Genomic DNA, 21,014 nt, shown 5'->3' with positions numbered 1-21,014 from the left:
AGTGTTTGATTTCAGGAGTGTTGTATATGTTATGGTAATATATTTATATGTAACAAAATAACCAAAACCTATATAAAGCTATTGCATTAAAGCCAAAGGTTTTTTTTAAACAATTCAATACCAACAGAAATAGCAAATGGTTTCCATTTACTTGTGAATTATTCAGATTAAAATGGACATTCAAAAACAACTGTGTGCAAAGGAACTGCAGATGCTTGTTTATACCGAAGGTAGACACAAAATTCTAGAGTAACTCAACGGGTCAGGCAGTATCTCTGGAGGAAGTGCATTGTGGCGTTTGCAGGAATTACTTGAAATTAGAAAAATGAAGGTTTGTAAGCTGCCCAAGTTGGTTGTAAGCTGCCCAAGCAAAATAAGAGGTACTGTTCCTCCAATTTGCATGTGGAAGAGCAGCAAATAAACCTCTGCCTCACCTGATAGGACTATCGGGGACCCTGGATGAAATCGAGGGAGGAAGTGTAAAGACAGATGCTGCATCTCCCGCGATTGCAGGGGAAAGTCTCTGGGAACCCCCACACCGGGAGCACCGGATACAGTAGATGAGGTTGGAGAAGCAACATATTGGGGGGTCTCAAAATAAGAACAATCCTAAACATGGAACAAGATCATAAAGGAGCAGCACAGTGGCACAGCAGTAGAGTTGCTGCCTTACAGCACTAAAGGCCCGGGATCGATCCTGATGGGTGCTGTCTGTACAAAGTTTATATATTCTCACTGTGACTGCATGGGTTTTCTCTCAATGCTCCGGTTTTCTCCCACATTTCAAAGACATGCAGATTGATAGGTTAATTGGCATCTTTAAATTGTCCCTAATATGTAGATTATAATGAGTGTACAGGTGATCATTGGTTTGCACGAACTCAATGGACTGAGAGCTTGTTCCAACACTGTATCTCTAAACTAAACCAAAGAGGGAATTCCAAAATCTTTGGCACAAGGTGTAATAGAAATCTGAAATTCTCTCTCTTAATGACTATAAATGCATGTGACCAGAGGATTTTAAAGACTTTACAGATATTTGTTGTGATGTGAGATTTGTTGATATTTGTTGGCGATTATACAGCTCCGGTAAGTAAATTAAGTTAAAATACAACTAGTCATGGTTTAATTGAATAGTAGACCTGGTTCAAAGCAATTTATTGGCTAATCTTGTTGCTATGCTCTCTATATTGCCATGCCTTTGTTGGCATTACAGTATTCCTTTATCCATTACTTAAAAGTATGCTCAACATTTAAGCAGTGTACACCTAAGGTATAATGTGTCAGCAGAATTCTTAGTCATGCTACACATTGATACGATGTATTGCAATACCATTTTTTTTGCCTTCAGTTAGCACTGATCATCCCAGTGATCCACTCAAGAAGTCATACAAAGAGTTCATCTTTTGCTGGCCTCAGTCAACCCACGAGGAGAAACGTACATACCAGAGCTGTTTCTACACCTTGACACTGATCACATAGCTATATTAGCAAAGTTCTGAAAGGGCATTATAACTTCTAGATGCTTGCATCTGAAGCAAAAGAACAATGGAGAGAATATAAAAGTGAGACAGGAGAGCTAAACAATTTGCAAAGTTCTCTGATCAATTAGTATGTAAATTTGCCTAATGGTGTACCAATAAGTTAAGAAGGCCACAAGACACCAGGATCAATACCTAACCTGCAAAATACATTAGCAAATGGGATGATAAAATTAACCATGCATCTTATCCATGGGAAGCATAGAACATAGGAACATACTACATAGAAACAGGTCCTTCAGACCACAACATGCCCACCATAATGCCAGTATAAACTAATCCCATTACTTACATGTGGTTTATATCCTTCCATCCCCTGCCTGTTCACGTACCTCTTAAATGTTGTCATTGTATCTGCTTCCACCACCTATTTTCGCAGCGGATTCTAGGCACGCTCTGGGTAACAAACTTGCTTTGCGAAGCTCCTTTAAATTTTTCCACATTCATCTTAAATCATTGCCCTCTAATATTTTAACCATGTGAAACAGATTCTGACTGTAGACAATATTTATGGCTAATAATTTTATAGACTTTTTATCAAGTCACCCATCACTTTCTGACACTCCAGAGAAAACAATCCAAGTTTGACCTTTCCTTATAGATAATACTCTCTAATCCAGGCAACATCCTGGTGAACGCTCTTAAGCCTCCACAGAGTCCCTGTAATGTGGCGTCCAGAACTACACCAAAATAAAATAAATTTAGCTTCCACTCTTGGTGAATCTCTGCTGAAAGTGGCCAGTGTGTTCATGTTGGTAACAACTGAATTATGTTAAGTATCCTCCTTAATGCAAGTGGACTGGAGAGACAATCTCTAAATCAAGATAAGCCAATCTCAAAATGTGGCACAAGTACATTGAAATGAGTTAAATATTAAAAGAATCCAATCATCTAACATTGTTAGAAGGGGAAACATCTTGCAAAAGTCAGCAACAACACCGACTTAAGCAATTATTTAGGATGATATACTTGCTGCACTGCATTTGTGCTTCCTCATTAACCGATTGTGGATAATAGATTGAAACATAATGAAACTTTTGAAGAAGTGCAAAGGCCAGTATTGCAAAGAATCAGCTAACCTACTGGAAAACATTTTTTTCTACCCTCTCATTAGTTTGAGCAAACATTATCACATCGCTTCCTTGTCCCCTTCATTCTAATATTAAATAAATTAACTTTCTATAATCTGTCATCAAACCTGATGCCTCTTAATCTCACTTTATCTTCCTCCTTCAATGACTTGTCTTGTGGTTAAGTTTTGCTTTGCCATTGCCGATACCTCTTCTACAGTTTATATTACCCAATAACCATATAACCATATAACAATTACAGCACGGAAACAGGCCATCTAGGCCCTACAAGTCCGTGCCGAACAAAAATGAAATGAAAAAAAAATGAAATGATTCAATTTATTGTCATTGTCAATGTACAGTACAGAGACAACGAAATGCATTAACAACTTTTTTTCCCTTAGTCCCACCTGCCTGCACTCATACCATAACCCTCCATTCCCTTCTCATCCATATGCCTATCCAATTTATTTTTAAATGATACCAACGAACCTGCCTCCACCACTTCCACTGGAAGCTCATTCCACACCGCTACCACTCTCTGAGTAAAGAAGTTCCCCCTCATGTTACCCCTAAACTTCTGTCCCTTAATTCTGAAGTCATGTCCTCTTGTTTGAATCTTCCCTATTCTCAAAGGGAAAAGCTTATCTACATGTTATTAATGTACCCAATGTTATTAATACCAAACCCTAAAGGTATGATCTCTGAGCAGCCATCCTTTCTCTTTGCCTTTACGTTAGCCTTGCATAACATGATCCTAAAATTAATGTGTCATGACACAAACTATAGCCTGAAGAACAAGACACTGACCTGCAAGTGACTGACTATTTAGTGGTGAAGCAGAGCATTCTGACAGCGGTTTTACAGTAAATGGCAGCATGGGTGCAATCAGCACGTCTCTACTCCTTGATAAAAATGGGCAGCCTTGCCATACTGCACTGCTGTTTAGAGAACTGTTTCCCCTGCTGACCAATGGTTCAATGATCAATTTGATAAATATGTGCACAAACAAACAGAAAAACATCTCCTGCGAGCCTAAAATAAACTTAAGCAACCTTGTGTGTTCCTCGTTGGTGGAATTCACTTTAAATATTTTATTTTATTAGAAGTAAGTACAGTCATATGGCACCAAAGTGCCTAATATATATTTTCATAATACATTTTATGTACAACTTCTTTTTTTTTATTTTCACTTTAAAGATAGAGATTAATTAGATGAGATGAAATGATTAATTTATTGTCATAAACACCAGCGTAATGAAAGTCCTTGTTCACTCAAAGCACACAGAGTAAACAGTATACACACAGTAATGATAAACATAGCAAACATGAGAGGAAAACAGCAGAATGGTGCCAGATTGTAATACAAAATCTAAGTGGTGTAAAAGAGTATTAATACAATACAATACAATATGGTTTTATTCGTCACTTGCACATAAAGTGCAAGTGAAATGAATGAATGTATGAATGAATGAAGAATGTATGAATGAATACGTTTATTGCCATTGCACAATACTGTGCAACGAAATTCCATTACATCTGCTCCGGTTAAAAAATACAAACACGACAACCATTGACACATATGTACACTTATTAGTAAAAATAATAAATAAGTATTTTAAAATATTTTAAAAGAATGTTTCCAGCAGCGGTACAATGATAAAGAACACACAAATACACAATAACAATTTAACACAAACATCCACCACAGCATTCATCACTGTGGTGGAAGGCACAAAAATTGGCCAGTCCTCCTTCACTTTCCCCCGTGGTCGGGACCTCAACACTCCGCAGCCGTCGCTGCGGGCGTCCAGATGTGCAGACAAGGTAAAAAGTCCAGGAAAGTCCTGAATCGGCGCCTCCCCACCAGAGACCGCGGCTTCAGGTTGGTGTAGGCCGCAGGCCGGCGGTCGGAGTTTTAAAGTTGGCGCCGCAGCCAGAAGCACCGCAGACCGCAGGACGGTAACAGTACAATAACAAGTACAATAACAGAATAACCAAATGAGGTAGAGTTATGAGTATAGGTAGTAACCATTTTATGGTAGTTACCATACCATAGTCTGCTCTAACACAGTAGTTACCATGTATTGAAAAACCTTGCATTATAAAAAATCATGTTATAAAAACAAGGATTCTTAAGTCTGGTTGTCTGGGTTTTCCATTGCCTGGATCTTCTCCAAGAAGGTAGAAGAAAAAGGAATGGTTAGGTGTCCGACATCCTTGACAATACTTCCTGCCGTCCTGATGCAGAGCACTGTGAAGATGGGATAGATGTGATGGGATAGATGAACTTGATATCCATGATGGGCGAGGCTGTGTTCATCCCTCTTCGCAGGGTCAGGCAGTCGAAAGCATGAAAGTCATCCAGGTCCTCCATCACCAGAGATTGGCCCCGACTTTGGCTTGTAGCACATGATGGTATTCAGATCCTACCACTTGATTAAAATAAACTTCCAGCTTATTTTGAAAATCTCTCTTGGAATCCCTGATAGCCTTGCAAAAATCATACTTGGCTTTGTTGTACAGTGCAAGATCAAACTTCTTGAAACTTTCGGATCTGGACTTTAGCAGAGAGCGAACCTCCCTGTGCAGCCGATGTTTCTGGTTGGGATAAACCTTAATTGTCTTTGTTGGAATTCAATCGACAATGCATTTCTTGGTGAAACTGGTGAGGACTGGGGTATATACATTCAGTTGAATGGTCATGAATAAGGTCCAGTCCAGTAGCTCAAAGCAGTCCTGAAGTAAACCCTCGTCCTCACAGACCACTCACTGCTGTATTCATCTTTTTGCTGGTGCCACACATTTCAGTCTCTGGCTGTAAGCCAGCAGAAGCAGCATCAACGAATGATTAGACTGCCCAAATGAGGGTGACGGATGGAGTGATAGCTGTAACTGATGATGGATCAGGAGTGATCAAGAGTGTTAACACCCCATGTGAGGCAGGAGACATGATGGTATTGGGAGAGTACTTTTCCTACTGTTTACTTGATTGAAGTAACTGGTGATAGTGCACAAGGCATCAACGTTCACTGTCTCTAGAATGTTAATACTGGAGTATAATTCTTCCAGTGCCACCTTGGCGTTGATTTGGGTAATATGAGGAATGCCAAGAGACAGCATTTTGTAAACAGGTATTCCAGGCCAGGGCAGCTGAATTGTGCTAAGACTGGGATCATTGAAGTGAAATCCAGAGTTCCAATTGCCACCCTGCTGGTCTTGAATTGCATAAAGCATTCTCCTTCCATCACTATCAGATGTGTGTACATTTGCTTACAAAATCCAGTCTAAATTCAGAGATTTACGCTTTGTCCTATCTAACCCTCTTCCACTTTCTGTGCAACTGAACATGGACTTATACTCTCTTTTTGCAAGTTTTGAAGCAAGGGATTTCATAATCCTTAATTCTACAATTGTCGTGTTTTTTTTTTACCAGATTCAAGCTTTGATGGCTTGCATCCCATCCCAGATAACCATCTAGAATGGCACTTGAGTGTAAAATGGGAAATTGCTACATTCTCAGAGGGATCACAGCCATCTGTTTGCATGGCCATAAGCAATGTTGCTAGAATTTTTCATTTAGCTGCTTGGTTTCAACTTATTGAAATTGTTGATCCTTCCTCAATAAATAGCAAATAGTTAAGAGACCACACTGTAAAATGTCTTCAATTATGATTTTAATGGCACCCTAACTGAAAATACAAAGAGAATTATGCAGTTTAGTTTGGTGTACATTCTTAATCTATCCCTTTAACCTGAAGGGGATGATAACAATGAGAACCAAAAAGCTATTTGTGAAAACCAGGTTGGTATAAACTGCCCCTATAAATATATACAGGTGCACAACCTTTTATCCGAAGTTCCAAATAACGAAAGCCTCCGAATAGCGACATTTTTTTAGTCCTTGAAGAAAGGTCCTTGAAAACGTTCACCGAGGGCGGCCCGCAGAGGTGACAGTGGAACCTCCGGTCGGTCCTCGAAGAAAGGGGAACTAAATCCCCATTCATAAAAGAGAAGGTGAGGGTATATTGCGCGGGAGGGTTAATAATTGACAATCTGCTGCTGCCTGCCGCTGAGTTAAAAAGTTCCCACGGTAGACTCACAATACACAGTGTATCGTGAGTCTTGCATGAGAACTTTTTAACTCAGCGGGCAGGCAGCAGCAAATTGTCGCTCCCTTAAGTTTCACCCCACCTACACCCCTCTGCTTCCCGGCCATATGTGTGACCCCTTCCCTCCCCTCTCCAGCTCCCCGCCCATTGCACCGGCGCGGGGGTTTTGCACTGTCTTCACGTCGGAGCTAGTGCCAATCACCGGAGACGTCAGGACCAACGGGACTCCGGCCCCCAGGCCCACTGCAAGCACGGAGATCCCAGAGACCCACAGCCAGGCAGCAGCCCAGCCCCGTTCCAATTCCAGAGGAACACGCTCCCCGTAGGGACCGAAGCTGATGATGTGCAAGGTGCGTCTTGGTCTTGAGGTTGCGGATGAGGGGGCGCAGCTCGGGCTGTGACGTCTCCGGCCACCCCCTGTACAGGAGCTGAGACTGGGAACTGTGGAGTTGTTTGCAGTTGCAGAGGGTGGGGGCAAGGGCGGTACAGTTCCCAGTCTCAGCTCCATTCCAGGGAGGTGACCGGAGACGTCAGGACCAACGGGACACCGACTGCAAGCACGGATATCCCAGAGACTCACAGCCAGCAGCAGCCCAGCCCCGCTCCAGCTCCAGAGGAACCCGGGTTGCGGATGAGGGGGCGCAGCTCGGGCTGTGGGCGAACTGCGACTTGTCGCTGTAGCGGCGCATCGGGGAGCAGGTTCCTGTTGGTCCTGACGTCTCCGGCCACCCCCCTGGACAGGAGCTGAGAGACGTCAGGACCACCAGAAGCCGCTCCCCGATTTGCCGCTACAGCGACAAGTGGCAGTTCACCCACAGCCCGAGCTGCGCCCCCTCATCGGGACACCGACCCCCAGGCCCACTGCAAGCACGGAGATCCCAGAGACTCACAGCCAGCAACAACTCTAGCCCAGCCCCGCTCCAACTCCAGAGGAACCCGGGTTGCGGATGAGGGGGCGCAGTTCGGGCTGTGGGCGAACTGCCACTTGTCGCCGTAGCGGCCCATCGGGCAGCGGATTCCTCTGGAGTTGGAGGGACAGGGAGACACAGCGGCTTTTGAGAATGGTGGGCAATCACTTCCAAAGTTCTGCCCACACACTCAGTACACCTCTCCTACACTTGTCTCCCGCACTAAGATTATCTCGCAGAGAATGATCCCAGCCTAACCCTCCCTATTCTCTCCTATTCTGCAAGAAAAAACTACATTGAAGACTCAAACTCGCGATCGAGTAACTGCCGGGATCGAGGCGCAAACTCGCGACCTTGCGGATATGAGCCGAGCACTCTACCACTGAGCCAGCCGTTAAAATCTACGCTAAAAATCTTCCATTCCGAAAGCCGAAAAATTCTGAATTACGAAAAGTGTCTGGTCCCAAGGCTTTCGGATAAAAGGTTGTGCACCTGTAGTGAGAAGCAGTAATTTTGAAAATACTGAACTCAACAGGTCAGGCAGCATCTGTGGGAAGAGAAACAACGTTAACATATCTGGTTAAGTAATCAATGTCAGAACTAGCAAAAAGAGAGTATTAAGTCGGTTCCATTGCAGAGAAAGTGGGAGAGGGTTAGATAGAACAAAGCGGAAGGACACAAAAAGGAGGTACAGGGACAGGATGTAGTTGCAGATGGAGCAGCGGGACACCAGACGCCTTTGGCAGGGGTTACGGACTATAAATAACTACCAGAGCAGCCCTCCCCCCCCCAACCCTCCAACCGGGAGTGCCGGCACCTCCCTAGCTGATGACCTGAAGGGGGGGGGGATAGTAGGGGAGGGAGGGTGTGGGAAGGAGGTGTCCCCCCTCCCATTGGTACGGGTCTTTTGCATTTTTCAGCTTGAAATTGTGCAATCTGGTGCATACTGTAGCTTAAAGTATGTTTAACTTACACTTGAATGCAATATTTATGCTTTAAATTGGATTAGCTATGAATAAGGTTAGGCTAAATTATATTCCTAATTACATTCCTGATTATATTCCACAGTAGAGCCAGGCTATGATCATCAGGTGCAGCATGTGAATGATTTTAGTGTATTCATGTATGGAAATCAGATTATAATCAAGCACTTGACCAACCTGGGTCTCACTGCACACCTGGTACTACTCCTGACCCTGACTCCAGTTGCATACCTTCTCTCATTCCTGACCCCGAGTCCAGCCTTACACCTGGTCCCCTATTCTACCCTGATCATAGCTGCTTACCTGCTTAGGTCCCCAGTGCTGAACACTCCCATTTTCCCAGCTTTGACTGCACACCTAGTACTATTCCAGACCTTGACTCTGGATTCACATTTAACCTTGCTCCTAGCCCCCCTGCACTGACAATATATCTGGCCCACACATAAAGCCCCATATCTTATGTTTAAGAGGGAACTGCAGATGTCTGAAGAAGGGTTTCGGCCCGAAACGTTGCCTATTTCCTTCGCTCCATAGATGCTGCTGCACCCGCTGAGTTTCTCCAGCTTTTTTGTGTAAGCCCCATATCTGATCTCCTGGACTTAACCTGTTACGTTCAAGGCCACAGGTGCTTATCTAATGCGGTAATCTCTTATGGGGCACTTCACAGACCAAATATTGCATAACAAAACTTGCTACATCCATTAGCTTCCTTGTTATCTAGCACGCTAGTTACTTTGTCAAAGAAGTCATCAATTGGTTGAACACAATTTCTCATCCATAAAATTATACTTACTCAGCTACATAAGCATACTCAGCTTGCTCCACTGCTCACCACAATATTCAACCTCTCCCTAGCCAAGTCCGTGCTCCCTGCCTGCTTCAAAAGATCCACTATTGTACCAGTGCCTAAGAATGCCGCTCCAGCTTACTTGAATGACTACCGACCGGTGACCCTCACCTCAGTAGACATTAAATGCTTCTAGAGGCTGTTCAAGAACCACATCTGCGCCTTCCTCCCTCGTACCATGGACCCGCTGCAGTTTGCATACCGTCCGAACAGATCCACGGATGATCCGATCTCCCAGGTTTTGCACACCGCTCTCTCTCATCTCGACAGCCAGAAGGGGGGCTACGTGAGGATGCTGTTCATTGATTTCAGTTCAGCTTTCAATACCATAGTCCCCACCAGACATGCTGAGAAGCTGCTGGAACTGGGACTGAACACTCCCCTGTGTGCCTGGGTCCTGGGCATTCTCAACGCCAGGCCCCAGGTGGTCAAGATGGGGAGACATACCTCCAACCCCCTCACCCCGAACACAGGATCCCCCCAGGGTTGCACCCTCAGCCCCCTACTGTACTCCCTGTACACACATGACTGTGTGGCCAGGTTCAGATCCAACTCCATCATCAAGTTTGCTGATGACACTGTGGTGGTGGGCCTGATCTCCGATAATGATGAGAAGGCCTACCGGGAGGAGGTGGCTGATGTGGCACTCTGGTGTTATGACAACAGCCTCCTCTTGAATATCACACAAACTAAGGAGCTGATTGTGGACTTTAGAAGGGCTCAACATCCTCGGACGTACACGCCACTGGAGATAAATGGGACTACTGTGGATAGGGTGAGCTGCTTTAAATACCTGGGAGTCCACATCACAGAGGATCTGACATGTACAACACACACTGCCGCACTGGTGAGTACGGCAAGGCAGCAACTTTACCACATCAGGCAGCTGAGGAAATTCAAGTCAAGTCAAGTCAAGTCAAGAGAGTTTATTGTCATGTGTCACAGATAGGACAATTAAATTCTTGCTTGCTGCAGCACAACAGAATATAGTAAGCATAAATACAGAACAGTTCAGTGTCATAGCATAGGCCATATATATATATATATATATATATATATATACACATAAATAAACAGATAAAGTGCAATAGGCTGTTATAGTTCAGAGTTTGTTTGATGGCGAGTTAAATAGCCTGATGGTTGTGGGGAATAAGCTGTTCATGAACCTGGATGTACCAGATTTCAGGCACCTGTACCTTCTACCCGATTGCAGCGGAGAGATGAGTGTGTGGCCAGGATGGTGTGGGTCCTTGATGATGTTGGCAGCCTTTTTAAGGCAGCGACTGCGATAGATCCCCTCGATGGTGGGGAGGTCAGAGCTGATGATGGATTGGGCAGTGGTCACAACTTTCTGCATTCTTTTCCGCTCCCAGACGCTCAAGTAGCCGAACCAAGCCACGATGCAACCGGTCAGCATGCTCTCTACTGTGCACCTGTAGAAGTTCGAGAAAGTCCTCTTTGACATACTGACTGCGTAATCTCCTCAGGAAGTAGAATTGCATCAGTGTGCTGGAACCAGGAAAGATCTTTAGAAATATGCACGCCCAGGAATTTGCAGTTCTTGATCCTTTCCACCATCATCCCGTTGATATAAACAGGATTGTGGGTCCCTATCCTACCCCTTCCAAAGTCCACAATCAGTTCCTTGGTTTTGCTGGTGTGGAAAGCCAGGTGATTGTGCTAGCACCATTTGGTCAGTCAGTTGACTCGCTTCTATACTCTGACTCGTTACCATCAGTGATTCGTCCCACAACAGTGGTGTGGTCGGCGAACTCTGATGATGGAGTTTGCACTATGACCGGCTACGCAGTCATGAGTATAGAGCGAGTACAGCAAGGGGATGAGCACGCAGTCTTGAGGTGCTCCCGTGCTGATTGTTATCGAGGATGACACATTCCCACCAATACGGACAAACTGTGGTCTATGGATGAGGAAGTCGAGGATGCATTTGCAGAGGGATGCGCAGAGACCCAGATTTGAGAGCTTGGTAACCAGCTTGGAGGGGATGATCGGATTAAACGCTGAGCTGTAGTCAATGAATAATAGCCTAACATATGAGTTTTTGTTGTCCAAGTGGTCCAGAGCGGGGTTCCCTCTGAGGATCCTTCAGTGCTTCTACTCTGGGGCTGTAGAAAGCATTTTGTCCGGCACCATCTCAATCTGGTTTGGGAACAGCTCTGCCCAGGACAGGAAGGCTCTGCAGAGAGTAGTGCATTCGGATGAATGCACTATGGGAACTACACTCACCCCCCCCCCCTCCTACAGGATATATTTGATAGAATTGATTTGATAGAATTTATTGCCACACAACCAGGGTCGGTGGAATTTTGGGTTATCAGCAGCGGTACAATATTTTACTTCGGAGTCACGCGCGTGACTACGTGAAGAACCCCGCCAGGACGCATACGTGCCATATCGCTACACGCATTGCAACGAGTCACAGCAGGTGGAACGACGTTCCCATTAGCGGCAGAATTTGAAAGCCGCGAACAGCAGGTAAGGAGACTCTGCGTTCTTTCCACTTACCTTACAGGTGGAGACATGGACCAGATCCACAAAGGCTGCGAAAAAGCTGGCGGGGGAGAACCGCGGAGTTGCGGGCAGCCGGCAGCAGCAGCCAACGGCACGCCAATCTCCCGAAATGGGAACAGCTGTGCCCGACTTCACTCCCGCACCGGCCACGGCCGGGCGGTAGAGCGAAGCAAAAAACTAACTAGTCGTTGACTCCGATGAGTCCGACTCTGAATAGCCAGTTGGAGCGGCTTCAGCAGCAGCCGCGAGCGGCCAGTGCCCGTGCACATTGGAGCCGGTTGAAGCGGCTGGGAGCAGGGAACAAGAGCAGCCGTGACGGCCAGTGCCCGTGAGCATTGGAGCCAGTTGGAGCGGCTGCAGGAACTGAAGCAGGAGCGACTTCAGGAGCAGCCGCGATGGCCAGTCCCCGTGAGCATGGAGCCGGTTGGAGCGGCTGCAGGAACTGCAGCAGCCGCGAGTGGCCAGTGCCCGAGAGCATTGGAGCCAGTTGGAGTGGCTGTTGGAGCAAATACTCCAAAGTGACAGGCTCCGGGAGATGGAGACTAGTCACAGTGGGCAGCTAGTAAGTCCTACAGCAGTACCTCTTGTAGGGCTGCACAGTGTTTCTCCCTCATCAGAGGGGAGTACAGGGGGTCAATTCTGGGCTGACCCTGAAGAGGGGTGCAGAACATACCCCTAGTGCACATGGGGTGCAAGAAAACCTGTTGGATATGGTGTCCCAGTTTATTCAACCCGACCAAACTGGCCAAAACCTGGAACCTAAAATAGCAGCAAGTATCGACTACTTGTCATTCAACCAGCTATAAGGACAGGCATTATTGGACACCACATCAAGACACTTACCTGCAGGGAACTGCAAAACACTGAATGTTCCCAGTGTCAACCAGTGTATTTGAAAACATGTCGGAGCCTCAATCAGAGCCAGGGACTTGAAACTACAGAAAGTTCTGAAAGTCCTAACAGCGGGAATTACGGTTTTTGCCCGCACAATAAACAAAAAAGACATGACACAAGATCACAAGGATGCACTGGCTTTATTTTGCAACTACCAATACGAGTAAACAGCATTAGGAAGAAGTGCCATCCAACCGGCTTTAGACCCTAATTTGCAGGCCTATGCAAACCTGGAACCTCCAAACCACCAATATTACTATTTGGAGGCAACTTATCAAAACAGGTAAAATAACTTGACGAAGAGGGTAAAACCCTGGGGCTCATTAAAGCAACGTCTAAAAACTACTTCAGCCATGAAAAAGCACCCCAGTCGGCCAAGACAAACTGGTGAAAGTTCAAAGGCCAGAAACAATCAACATTGGTCTTTTTAGGCCATGGCCCAGACCGGCCTTCCTGGGGAATGCGCTAACCCTCAACACCGACCCAACTACAGATCCAGACACCGGCGCCTCAACGTCCACGGAGGATGCCGAAAAAGTAACAAACCTACCAATAGTAACCATGGAGGTAGGTGGGTCTGGTTCCTTATGAGGTTGGTGGGAGATTACAATTCTATCTGGATGCATGGAATAAATTAACTACCGACACTTATATTTTCAGAAGTATAGGGTTATACTACAGAATTTATACAAAAACATAATCCTCCAGATCAACATGTACCGAACCGAATGTTCATGCTTACAGGCAAAGAAAAATCAAAAGCGCATGCTGAACTACAGTGGCCTTATAAAAAAGGAGTAATGGAGGAAAACCCAACACGAATCACAGGAATTCGAGTCCAAAATCTTTATCATAAACAAGATGGTGGTTGCCGCATCATCATAGATTTGACTAATTTGAATACTTTCGTACTGTATATTCATGACTAGATGGAATCCTTTGTTACTGCTAAGCAATTGATTTCCTAGGTTACTACATGGCAAGCATCGTTTTAAAAGATGCTTACTATACAGTACCCATTAGAGGTGACCATAGATGTTATTTAACACAATGGATCATCTGGGGTTCACCCTTAACTCAGTTCACATGTCAGTGACTTTGCCGAAAGAAAAGGTTACAGCCTTCATGGAGGCTTGCAGCAAAATCATTGACATCACAAAACCATCCATCAGACTGGTAGCAAGAATAATTGGCATTATAGTGGCTGCGTTTCCAGCCACACAAATCGGACCTTTACATTATCAAAAATTACAGAGGGCTAAAATACGAGCACTCAAAAATTATGGTGGTCATTTTGACAGACCAATGAAGCTACCAACAGAGGCCATAATGGAACTAAAATGGTGGAAAGATAACATTAGGCATTGTTCCATTCCAAACATTATCAGCTACCTGTCTATGGAACTACAAACTGATGCCAGTGCACTTGGATGGGTTGCTACCAATTCCATCTCCAGCTGTGGGGGAGATGGAATGCACAGGAGGCATCATTATTACAAACACTGTGCATAAACTACCTGGGAATGTTAAGTGCATTCCATGGCCTTAAGTCATATTGTTCTGGGTTATATCACCAGCATGTTAGACTACAAATTGACAACACCACCGTGGTAGCATATATCACCCATATGGGTGGAAACAAATCGACATTATGTGACAATCTGGCCAACACAATTTGGCAATAGTGTATCCAGAGAGAGATATTTGGATATCAGCTACCTACTTACCAGGTAAACTAAATTTAGTGGCAGACAACAAGTCACGCAAATTCAATGAAAACACTGAATGGATGTTGGATAAAAATGTATTTGCTGAAATTTCAGCACGGAATGGAACACCAGATATCGACCTATTCGCATCCAGGCGCACACCAGCTATCTAATTATGTTCATGGGAACCAGAACCTGGGGCAGTGGCAACAGATGCATTATCGCTGCATTGGGGGATTGTTTATTTATACATTCCCTCCTTTCTGCCTCATCAGTCGGGTATTTAGGAATATACAGCAAGACTCCGCATCTGGTATTTTGATAGTACCCGATTGGCCTACTCAACCATGGGTCCCGGTGATACTCGACATGGTATTAGAACCATGCATCACCATCCATCATAGACCTAATTTACTGGTTCATCCCGCAACAAGGGGAAGTTACCCATGTCATAATTATATAAACCTATTAATTTGTAGAGTTTGAAAGCACCTCTACTACACCTGGGACTGACGGACTGAGCAGTGGATATTATTTCAGCGGCCCACAGACAGTCCACCAAAAACTAGTACTTGGTGTCATCAAGAAATGGGAAGTACTGTCACAACAATAAACATCACCCACAGATTTATGAACATCCCGTCTGTTCTGCAATTCCTGGCAAGTCTCCATTACGATGAGAGGCTCAGTCATAGTGCCATCAACTGCGCCAGAAGTGCTCTGTCAACATACCTGTGGCAAGGAACAGAGCAGCATTCTGTTGGGACATACCCTGGTAACCAAACTCATGAGAGGCATTTTTAATGTTAATCCCCCAAGAAACAGGTACTCCCAAATATGGGATGTGAACATTGTACTGACCATGTTAAGAAACTGGTCTCCAGCTACAGCTCTGTCCCTACAGAAACTGACTATGAAAACAGTCATGCTGATGGCCTTGGTCACGGCACATAGGGTCCAGTCACTACATAAACTAAGGCTGGACAACATGACTATTTCATCTGGAAATTTAACTTTTCACATCAATGAATTAGTCAAACAAAACAGACAGGGGTCAGCAGGCCTAAAAACAGAATTCAGGGCCTACCCGACAGATGATCGTCTCTGTATTGTAACTCACTTACTATTATATATGGAGTATACTAAGATCATCAGAGAGAAAGAATTGTAACTTTTAATCAGCTACAAACAGCCACTCAAAACAGTGACAGTCCAGACCATCTCTAAATGGCTAAAACAGGTCCTAATAAAGGCAGGAGTAGACACTAGCATTTTAAAATCTCACTCCACCAGGGCTGCAGCTACATCGGCGCCTATGAAGTTGGATGTTCCTATGGACCAAATCCTCAAGACAGCAGGATGGTCAATAGAGAAAACTTTCCAACGATTTTATAACAAACCAGTCATTGAACCTGGAACATTTTCAAAAACAATTTTAAGTTCTGTAATATAATTTACCCCATAAATAGGGGCTATAATTTGGTGTTAATATATTTATCGTTGGGTTTTCAATATCGTATTGATGTCTAATGATGTTAACACTATTCTCCCCATATTCAAGGCAGATGTGATGCATGGACTCGTTTCCACGGCATAAAATCACAGAGCTTTAAAATCTTCACGTAGTCACTCACGTGACTCCGAAGTAAAATAGTAAGATTAAACGAGAACTTGCCAGTTTGAAGTTTGATCGTTATTTTATGAGGAGTAACGATGAGGGATTACGTGCCCTCCGCTCCCACCCTTGATCATATACTCAACTGGTATCTTCTCTAATCTTACTATGTTTAGTCATTACAGTTATCTGTGATTTCACACCGCTGATTTGAAGAATGACCCGCATGCGTCCTGGCGGGGTTGTTCGCGTAATCCCTCAACGTTACTCCTCATAAAATAACGATCAAACTTCAAACTGGTAAGTTCTCGTTTAATCTTACTAATAAAGAACACACAACCACAATAAAAATGTAACACAAACATCCACCACAGCATTCATCACTTTGGTGGAAGGCACAGAACTTGGCCAGACCACCGCCATTATCCCCCGTGGTTGGGACCTCCACCCTCCGCAGCCGTTGCTGCAGGCGTCCAGATGGTAAGGGACAAAGTCAAAGGTAAGGTAAGTCCAGGATCGGCTCTTCCCCACCAGAGACCGCGGCTTCAGGCTGGTGTAGGCCGCAGGCCGGCGGTCGAAGATTTAAGGTTCCCGCCGCGCCGCAGCCAGAAGCACCGCAGACCGCAGGGCCGGTGGTCGAAGCTCCCCTCCAGGGGTGATGGTAAGTCCATGCTGGACCCGCGGTAGAAGATGGCCGCGGGCCGGCAGTGATGGCTTCTTCTTCCCCCGGGTCCCCCACGAGGGATGTAGACGCCGCGCCAGCTGGAGCTGTGCAGACCGTGGCTTCAGGCTGCCCGGGCCAGCGAAACGGAGCGCTTCCCTCCAGCGATCCCCAGCGAGTGCTCACCCGCTCCACGCTGAGAGTCCACGCTGCGCCGTGCCGATCCTTACTGTTAGGCCACGGGGGAGGCGACCTGGAAAAAGTTGCCTCTCCATGGAGGAGGCGGCAGAAACGGTTTCCCCCTTACCCCCTGACACCACCCTCCACACAAAACACACCGAGAAACATCAAAAACATACTTTAAAACATACTAAAAAATTTTTAAAAAGTTGGAAAAAAAACTAACGCGCTGCTGACAGGGCTGCTGCCACTGCAGCGCCCCCTATACACCAAGAGGTGCAGATCCAGAGCCAGCAACATAATGAGGGACCCCCACCACCCCAGCAATGGACTGTTCCAGCTGCTACGGTCAGGCAAGCGCCTCCACTGTCATGCTGTGAAAACAGGGAGTATGAGACAGAATTTCTTCCCACAGGCCATCAGGACTGTAAACTCTTATCTCACCAGGGACTAATTTACTGTTGTGTTGCGTCTTTTTTTTAAATTCTAAAATGTAAATACTGGTTCTGTTCTATTCTGTTTTGTTGTTCTGTTGTTTTTGCACAATCGGCAGGCATTGCCACTTTCATTTCACTGCACATCTTCTCTGTGTATGTGACAAATAAAGTTGACTTGACTTGACTGATTAGGTGAGACTAGGGTTATCATGGCGATAGGTCATTTAGGTTCTTCAGTAAAATACGTTAATGAATCAAATAATAATGGAGCTGCAGAGCAAGTCCAGCAGGTCAGGATGTGCTAATAGTCAGAGAAAAGGTAGGCCTATATCATAGGTACACAAAAATGCTGGAGAAACTCAGCGGGTGCAGCAGCATCTATGGAGCGAATGAAATAGGCAATGTTTCAGCCCGAAACGTTGCCTTTTTCCTTCGCTCCATAGATGCTGCTGCACCCGCTGAGTTTCTCCAGCATTTTTGTGTACCTTCAATTTTCCAACATCTGCAGTTCCTTCGTAAACACTAGGCCTATATCACAGATTGATTCTGAAGAAGGGTCTCGACCCGAAACATCACCTACTCCTTCGCTCCATAGACGCTGCCCCTCACCTGCTGAGTTTCTCCAGCATTTTTGTCTATCATAGATTGATGATATGCTGCAAAAATTGCCCATATCTGATAGAGAGAGAAAAGGGAAGTTGCTTGAAGTTGGACAATTCAATATGGAGTGTGTCAGGTTGCACACACATCACAGGAAATGTCACACTAGTCATTAATCTCTTCCCGTCCTGAGCTACGATTTACCCCATTGGAGACCCTCAGACTATCTTTAATCAGACTAGATTGGACTTTATATTGTGCTGAACTTTATTCCCTTCATCATGTAACTTTACACTGTAGAAAGCATGATTGGAATCATGCATAGTCTTTCCACTGACTGGTTAGCACAAACCAAAAAAGCTTTTCACCGTCCCTTTGTACATGTGACAATTAACAAGACTAAACTTCCCATTGTCCAGGGACCAAATATTTTTAAGGTGAAGCAGCGATTCACTTGCACTTCTTCCAGTTTAGTGTACTACATTTATTTTGCAAAACTTGGTTTCCTTTACATTGACAAACTGTGTAGCTGTTTTGTGGAGCACTACTTTCACATTGCATGAGTGACCATGAGCTTTATGCTGTCCATTACTTTAATTCCTGGGCTCAGAGTGTCTTCCCGCACTTTTCCAAGTAGCCCCAAGACCAGCACCTTATCCTCCTACTGGGCACACTGCAGTTTTCCAGACTTAACATCAAAACCTCCAATTTCAGATAACTTTGTTTTTCTCTCTGTATCATAACTGGCCATCTCTATTGGATGCTGTCTGTCCTGCTGAATTACTCCAGCATTTGATGTTGCCTGTCCCGCAGAGTTACTCTGGCTTGTTGTGTCTATCTTCAGTGTAAACCAGCAACTGCAGTTCCTTTCTACACATCTCTATAGCAAGTTACCCATCAGTGATATTGACTCCGTTTCACTCTCCATCAGTCCATTCGATAGTAAGAACCTTTTTCCCAAGGGTGGGAATGTCAAAGACTAAAGGACATAGCTTTAAAGTGAGAGAGGCAAAGTTTAAAGAAGATGTGAGGGAGAGGTTTTTTTACACAGAGTGGTGGGTGCCTGGAATTTGCGGCCCGGGATGGTGGTGGAAGTATATTAGATTGTGATAATTTTAGATGCTTTTAAATAGTCATATGGTTATGGAGAGAATCAAGCTATATGGATCACATACAGGCACAGTAGATTAATATAACTTGGCATCATGTTTGGCATGAACATTGTGGGCTGAAGTGCCTGTACCTGTGCTGGCCTGTTCCACATTCAATGATCACACGTTGCAGTATTTTTAGCACATTACATTTTATAAAATATTATCATCCTCTAGTTTATTCATTAATCAATTTGACCAGAGGACAATTATAAATTTCACCTACAGGATGAAGTCAATACAGGTGATCCTCAGTCCTCAGTGACTGTCCAAGAAGTAAATATACATGAGCCACATACAAGAAACCAGACACAACAGCATACATTCTTGAACTGTCTTCCTCTTAATTCCCAATGACAGAAGTATTTTACTTGCAAGAACGACCAGATTCTACACGTCCAGATATTGATAAAGATTGTTTGATGGAAAGATACGGCATGGAAATAGGCCTCTCAGCCCACTGTCCATGCTAGCTATCAATCACTAGTTCTGTGTTATCACACATTTGCTTCCACTCCCACAAACGCACATGTCTTTCGGATGAGGGTGGAAAATGGAGCACCTGGACCAAATGCATGGAGTGCAAACTCCACACGGACAGCACCTGAGGTCAGGATCACGATCAAAAGCATCCCAACCATCTATCAAAGTCTGGAAAATGTTACCTGCAAATGAACACTCAAAAGTAAAACAGCTCATATCTTAAACAGGTAAATGAAGGAGACCCAATATGCTCAACCTGTAGAAGGTTTGATCTTTCAGTAAATTAACTTTCTGTTCATTTTTATCAAATCACTGTAGTATAATAATACTTTAGATGATGTAAATCTGAAATAATAAACAATGGGTATTTCAGGTGCATACCATTCACCAGACGTTTGAAACTACCTATGCGGCGGGGCATGGGTTAGTTTAATTCAGTGGCTGAACTAAGAGGGGCCATATAGTTAACCGCGTAATCAGATGCAGATACAGTAAAGGCGGAGTTGTAGTAATAATCCTGAGGGGTTCCCTTTGTGTCGCCCGGGCTAGCGGCTGCAGTCCGGGGGCTGAGGCGAGTGTACAAACTCAGAGCAAGCAGCGCACTCAATACGTGGCACTCGAGCAAGACGCCTATGACCGCCGTTCCTCCGGCACTCTCCTAAAAGCTGCGAAACCTTGGGAAACAGCACTAAAGCGCTTATTTCCCTCACGTTAAGGAAAATAAGAAAACTTTTGATTTTGTTTCTCCCCTCTTTTTAAACAAAAACAAGACACAAACCTTTTTCACCCGTCTGGCAGTGTACAGGCCGATCCCTTCTTGCACTTTGGAGGATTTTAGGGAGAATCTATCGGGCACGTACATGCCGAGCATGGTGACGGCGGGATGGGTCGGGTCGGGTCAGGTCACGTCAGGTCGGGCGCTTGCAGCCGCTGTCACCGGTCGGATTGCCTGCGGGAACTTGCTGCCTGGCCCGGCGCTGCTGCCATGTTAGTCCTGGGCGGCGCCGCTCTGATTGGCTTGGGTACTTCCCACCCTCTCACTCGCACCAAAGCTTTCCGTGGAAAGCAGCGAGGTGAGCTGGAGGCAGGCCCGGTGGGTGGGAGGGAGCGAGGCCGGTGGGTGAGCTGCAGGCAGGCGGGCTGCACGCCGCTCCGCTTCCCCGGACACCCCAGTCGCCGTCTGGTTGTAAGTGAATCCGGGCCGTTTGCAGCCGAGCTATGCGAGCTGTGGAAAAGTTGTGAGGAATTTCAAAAATCCCTTTTAATACTTTCAAACAGTTTAACATGGAAT

General features: G+C 45.1%; 1 protein-coding gene across 2 annotated transcripts in view; it reads right to left on the bottom strand.

The window, feature by feature from the left end:
* Positions 1 to 20,791, bottom strand: part of prdm5 (PR domain containing 5) — a 290,483-nt gene extending 269,692 nt beyond the window's left edge. The window contains exon 1 of one of the 2 annotated variants that reach the window (XM_055640489.1): positions 20,502 to 20,791. In XM_055640489.1, the coding sequence (XP_055496464.1) occupies positions 20,502 to 20,594 (93 nt within the window). In that variant the 5' untranslated portion in view covers positions 20,595 to 20,791. The remainder of the gene's footprint in view (positions 1 to 20,501) is intronic. The other variant, XM_055640479.1, reaches the window with a different exon arrangement.
* Positions 20,792 to 21,014: the final 223 nt, after the last annotated feature.

The sequence above is a fragment of the Leucoraja erinacea genome, chromosome 1 (assembly GCF_028641065.1).
Source record: "Leucoraja erinacea ecotype New England chromosome 1, Leri_hhj_1, whole genome shotgun sequence".
NCBI lineage: Eukaryota > Metazoa > Chordata > Chondrichthyes > Rajiformes > Rajidae > Leucoraja > Leucoraja erinaceus.
This window is presented reverse-complemented; position numbering and strand designations above follow the sequence as displayed.